The sequence below is a fragment of the Protomyctophum bolini genome, assembly GCF_963924005.1.
Source record: "Protomyctophum bolini genome assembly, chromosome: 2".
Lineage (NCBI taxonomy): Eukaryota > Metazoa > Chordata > Actinopteri > Myctophiformes > Myctophidae > Protomyctophum > Protomyctophum bolini.
In genome coordinates this window covers 39705166-39710918 of record NC_137863.1, presented here as the reverse complement: position 1 = coordinate 39710918, position 5753 = coordinate 39705166, and the positions used below count along the sequence as shown (strand labels likewise).

Genomic DNA, 5753 nt, shown 5'->3' with positions numbered 1-5753 from the left:
CGCATCTTACAGCAAATCATCCAGAACAGCAACTCCATTTGTTCAAATGTATTGGTGTTTAAGTAATTGTTTTGATTCCTCTGCTCTTTCAGTTGACTAATTTTCTCTGCATAGATTTCTCAGCGTATTCACTGTTGTTTGGGCACCCTTTTTATGGTGAGAATCTGCTGGTGGGTCCCTCAAACCATGGGTTGTTCTTTATTTTTTTTAGAAGCTGTGGTGCTCCTTAAGAAGTTGTCTCTGTATTATGCATTGAATATAAAAAGTTTAACGACGTAAATCTGCAAGCACAACAATAAGAAATTACACTGCTTGTGCTTATCGAAGGAACAATTGAGTTTCAATCTTTTCAAATAAGCTGTTCCAAAATTAGCTGCTAGAGTAAAATTGTCTGTTGAAGTGCCCAATTCCAAACATAACAGATTAAACATGCTTTCTGCCAATGTGTCATGAGTATCTGTCCATTGTAAAAAAAATAATGAATACAAATAAGAAAATGGGGAAAAAGTGAGAGTAAATTAAATGCATTTGCATGCATAGACACATTTTTGGTTTAACCTAAATACAATGGCATGCAGGTGGTTGCACATTGTTGCATACTGTAGATGCAGCTGTACAACCATGGCTAAGACACTGACATTCAGTGGTGGTTCACACTCTCACATACTGTACACACGCACGCACGCACGCACGCACACACACACACACACACACACACACACACACACACACACACACATGCACAGAAAATGTAAACTACTACACCGTTGTGCACCTGCATTTTATGGTAATAAAGATCTGTGTCGGACAGTGTGGAGGTCTATACTGGTGGTGTTGTGGGGCGAGAGATCATTTTAGAATATCTTCTCACTCATTGTCAACACACCCTCTGTCATATCACCAGCTCTACAAAAATGTTAAATATTGCTAAAATGCTCTTGAAAGATCAACCAGACTCTACATAAGCAGGGTTCCAGCCCCTTATAACTGCCAAGATTTTTTTCTCCATTCCAACATCTTCCGTTTCTCTTGAGTTATAATAAGTGATATGTTGCTTGAGCTAATTTACTGAAATTCTCTAGAATTCTTTCAAAATCATTTGATGGGGTAGATGGCTTGGACAGAGACAACTACAGAAGCCTCATTGTAGTCATTTAAATGAGGCATCCTGAGCACATAATGGCAGCAGTTAAAGAGCCCCAACCTAAAATCTAAAGAGTACATTTCTCATAATGAAGTCAAGTAAAATCAAGCCAGTACATTATTATTCACTTCGACAGTTGCTACAGCTCCTCCCCTGAACCTTTTCTGATTACTTAAGACATCAATGAAACGATAAAGAAAGGCAGGAGCTTCATTGGCATTAAGTAAGAGTCTAGCTATAATATCTGCTATGAAATGGCTAAAAAGTCACCTCCAATATCGACCCAAATGCCTTTGACTATTACTTTGACAGGGCTGACAGAATGTTTGATTCTCTGCTGGGTGCTAGCCTAGAACTAGACCCTGAATTACATGACAGCTCTTTCCAAATCAGGCACTGGCTCCTAATTTATAACAAGAGTGAAATTCTGGCTAGCAAGACTGTGCTTTTGGCACTCTACAGGAATAGTGCTTTGAACAAACAAGATTTTCATTAAAAAACACCAAGAAAAAAAAAAACATGGCAATGATCTGCATTGTGTAAAGAATTTCCCTTCCTCTTATTGGTTAAACATTGCTTTTTTATATCAGGTTAATTTTAAAGTATGTGTATACTGCACTTTATATAATATTGAAATAAATATTAACTACATTATTAACTGTAGACTTTCTTTTTTTGTTTAGAGGCAGCTTCTTATTTGACCTTAAATTCATGCGTCTAGGAATGTTGTGAGGTCATGCAACACTAGGAGAGCAGCGTAAACCCATCTTGATGAAGGCAGTAGAGGGGAAGTGTTATTCTATACAACTCTTTAAAAGTACTCTTTTTCGATTGCGAGCACATTATCGTATATAACAGCCGCAGAAGACAGCAGTGCAAGTCTATTTCGGTCTGTAATGAGATGTTAAATAACTACAGTATGAGTTAAGCGTTTACCTGTAATCACTGCTCAGCTGCAATCGTTCTACATGTCAGCAACCTGGCGAATTACATTAACGGCCAATGACCTCTACATGGAATGTTGTGTTAACACTCACATCCTACAATTAATTGGATAAATGGCGAATACAATTATCCCCTAGGAAATCCAGTAACAATGCTTATGTTCTTGTAAGACCCTATAGGCATCTTTTTAGATTAGACTGTGATGGACTGAAGACTTTAAAGGTTCAGTGTACCAACAGACACTCTACAGTGGTGTGCTGAAGCATATGGCAGTCATGGAACTTCATGCAATAATCTACATTTACCACTTACAGCACCTAATAGCTATGAAACTACGGTTATCTGTTCACTCACAATTATACCTACCTATCTATGTTAGTATGTGTGAAAACCGACTGAAAAAACAAACAAAAAATAAATCAGGAAGTAACATTCACATTGTCCTCAAAGCTCTGAAGTAAGAACGCTTTAGTGTAAATGAAGGGGGAAAAGCTAGCATTGCAGTACATAATCCATGTATGACCAAAGCACATATAAGTCTAGGGCCATTCTCAGTCATTCATCAGATACTGATGTCTACTGGGAGTAAAAGGTATCAAACCATACGCTTAGCGCTGATGTTTCATCCACCTCGATTCTCGTCTCTAGCAGGCTAGTTGACCACAGGCCAAAGCAGGGGTGTGGTCTTGCTTTATAGGCACACACGTCCTTTCATCTTTACGTTGATTAGCACAAAACAGTTTCATTGGCTCCAAGAAGCAGCTTATGTACATGTAGCACGCAATAGGGCTCTTCAGAAGTGCAGGGGAGAGTGGTGGGATATGGAATAAGCACTTTGTTTTAGCTTTTTTTTTGTTTTTCTCTAGAAGCAGAAAATAGAATCAGCTAGTATGTCTCTCCCATTTCTTTTTCATTAATTATTTTGTGGACTACTTTTGGCTAATATTTTCAATATTGGTTTTAAACAACCACTCAGACAAGCCAACTCCATGCTAAAAGAAATTATATAATTAAAAAAAGACATTTAGACTGGGGGGTTTTAAGGGGTAACCTGGGAAGCGGGGTGGTGGGATGGTAGGGGGTGTGAGGCTGTGAGCATAGGTCTCTAAAAGAATGTTTCTCCATCTCTCGTCGCATCAAATGAAGAAGACATTCTGGATTCTATTGCCTTGATATTCCAGCAGATATAGATAAATGACGTCCAGTCGCTCTTTCCACATTGCCCCACGGTGATGGGGAGCAGAAAGGCAACCAGAGCAGACGACTACACATCCGTCAGCATTTTGGTGATGTTCACATAGTTTGTGTTTTCCAGCGTGCAGTTGGGCGTCTTAAGGTTCTCCTCCGGTAAGTCCTCGTTGCTGTTGTTCACCGCCTCCTGGATCTCCATATAGTCTGATTTGCTGACGGTGGAGCCATGACTCTTCAGCTCCTCTGCAGAGTCAGCCGTAGGGACCGGCAGGAGAGCAGATTCCTCACCGCCCTCCGTCTCGCGGTGATAGAAGTAGTTGAAGTTGGAGACGATGACGGGCACGGGCAAGGCGATGGTCAGGACACCCGCGATGGCGCAGAGGGAGCCCACAATCTTGCCGCCGATGGTGGTCGGCACCATGTCGCCATAGCCCACCGTCGTCATGGACACCACGGCCCACCAGAAGGCATCCGGGATGCTCTCAAATTGCGATTCGGGCTCATCGGCCTCAGCGAAGTAGACCGCACTGGAGAACAAGATCACCCCGATGAAGAGGAAGAATATGAGCAGGCCGAGCTCCCTCATACTCGCTTTAAGGGTCTGTCCCAGGATTTGAAGCCCCTTGGAGTGACGCGAGAGCTTGAAGATCCTAAACACTCTGACCAGACGGATGACCCTGAGAATGGCTAAGGACATGGCTTGTTGGCCTGCTGGGCCATCCTCTGGGTTCTCAGCGAGCTCTGTGCCAAGAGTTATGAAGTATGGGATGATGGCGACGATATCAATAATGTTCATGATGTCGCCAAAAAAGCCTGATTTGCTAGGGCAGGCAAATAAGCGCACCAGGAACTCAAAGGAGAACCATATAATGCAAAGAGTCTCTAGGATAAAGAAGGGATCTGTGAAGTAGGTGGAGGAGTAGGTGACAACTGTGGTGTTGAGTTCAGGTGAAAATACCTCTGTGCGAACCTTGTGCCCGTCGCCGTCGTCATTGCGGAAAATGGGTAGTGTCTCCAAACAGAAACTGACAATGGATATGAGAATGACCATGACAGAAATTATGGCGATAATCCTAGCAGGACCTGAGCTCTCTGGGTACTCAAAAAGCAGCCACACCTGTCTTTGAAACTCGTTCTCAGGGAGGGGCCTCTCTTCCTCCTTGACGAAACCCTCATCCTCTCTAAACAATTCGATGGCCTCTGCCCCAAGCTCGTAGAAACGGATCTCCTCCGAGAAAATATCGAGTGTAACATTAACCGGCCTCCTTAGCCGGCCCCCTGATTGGTAGTAGTACAATATGGCATCGAAGCTTAGCCTGTTCCTGTCAAAGAAGTACTCGTTCCTCAGAGGGTCGAAGTACTGCATCCTCTTTTTGGGGTCGCCCAACAAGGTCTCTGGGAACTGGGAGAGGGTCTTGAGCTGTGTCTCGAAGCATAACCCCGAAATGTTGATGAACACCCTCTCGCAGCACTCCTGGTCAGCTTCTGGGTCGTAGTCCTGGGGGTGCCCCGGGTTTGTGGCCACCTCGTCTGAGGGGTCGCCAGTGGCAACAGTCATTCTGCAGGGAGAGGGGGCCTGCACTTTTCAGTGGGTCAGGGTCCTGCAGCCTGGAAAACTGCAGGGTGGGTCCAGGAGAGGGAGGGGGCTCAACGCCGTACAGACCTGACGGCCACAGGATGTAACCTAGGATCTGGCTGCATGTATAAAACAGACGGACAAACGCAGAACAACAAGGTCAGGTACATCTGAGATACATTCAAAACTCTGCTACTGCATTAGGTTATAAAACAGAATATCAGAAATGCATATAGTTGTAATGAGCGTGAGACAGTCGAGTGACTCGAGTATAGGCCTACATATTAAAATTTTTCTGGGAATTCTGAAACTGCTGTATTGCAGCTGAGCTGACTGGGGTAGATTAAATAAGGAAATAGCCGGTGAGCTGTCTTGCATATAAATTGCCTCAATGCAGGTAAATATTGGAGGCAACGAGCAGAAAGACGTAAGTGGCTCATGAATTGGGACATGTGCAAACACTGAGCTGCTGCAATGGACAATATTCATTGAAATGAACAGGACCACCTTCTGCAGTGAAGCCATGCGTGAATATGTAATGCAGCAGGCACCCATGCAGTTCATCATGTACACAGCATCAAAGAAAGCCACTATACAGTTAAAAAACACAGATGTAAGATTGTCTTTAAAGAGGTATTAATTCTCAAACATGTTCAAAACGTACACATATTTCAATTTGTGAATTCACTTCAAAGTAGTTGTGTTTCTTCTTGTCAGTCTGGGTAGCCTACTAGTCAAATGGTGCCTGTGTCTCTGAAATATTCAAAAACACCTAAAAATTATTTATCCATAGAAGGAGAAAGAAAGAAAAAAATACATCTGGCTTGCAGAGCCACTATACTATATACTATAGGCTACCAGAGAAACATACATTTTATAACACAGGCTAAACCTTAT

At 42.9% G+C, this 5753-nt stretch overlaps 1 protein-coding gene across 1 annotated transcript; it reads right to left on the bottom strand.

The window, feature by feature from the left end:
- Window positions 1-3353: 3353 nt before the first annotated feature.
- On the bottom strand, window positions 3354-4838 carry LOC308326886 (potassium voltage-gated channel subfamily A member 2-like; the record flags this gene model as incomplete). The annotated part of the gene is made up of 1 exon (XM_080779944.1): window positions 3354-4838. One exon carries the CDS (start codon window positions 4836-4838, stop codon window positions 3354-3356), a length of 1485 nt encoding a protein of 494 aa, XP_080636070.1.
- Window positions 4839-5753: the final 915 nt, after the last annotated feature.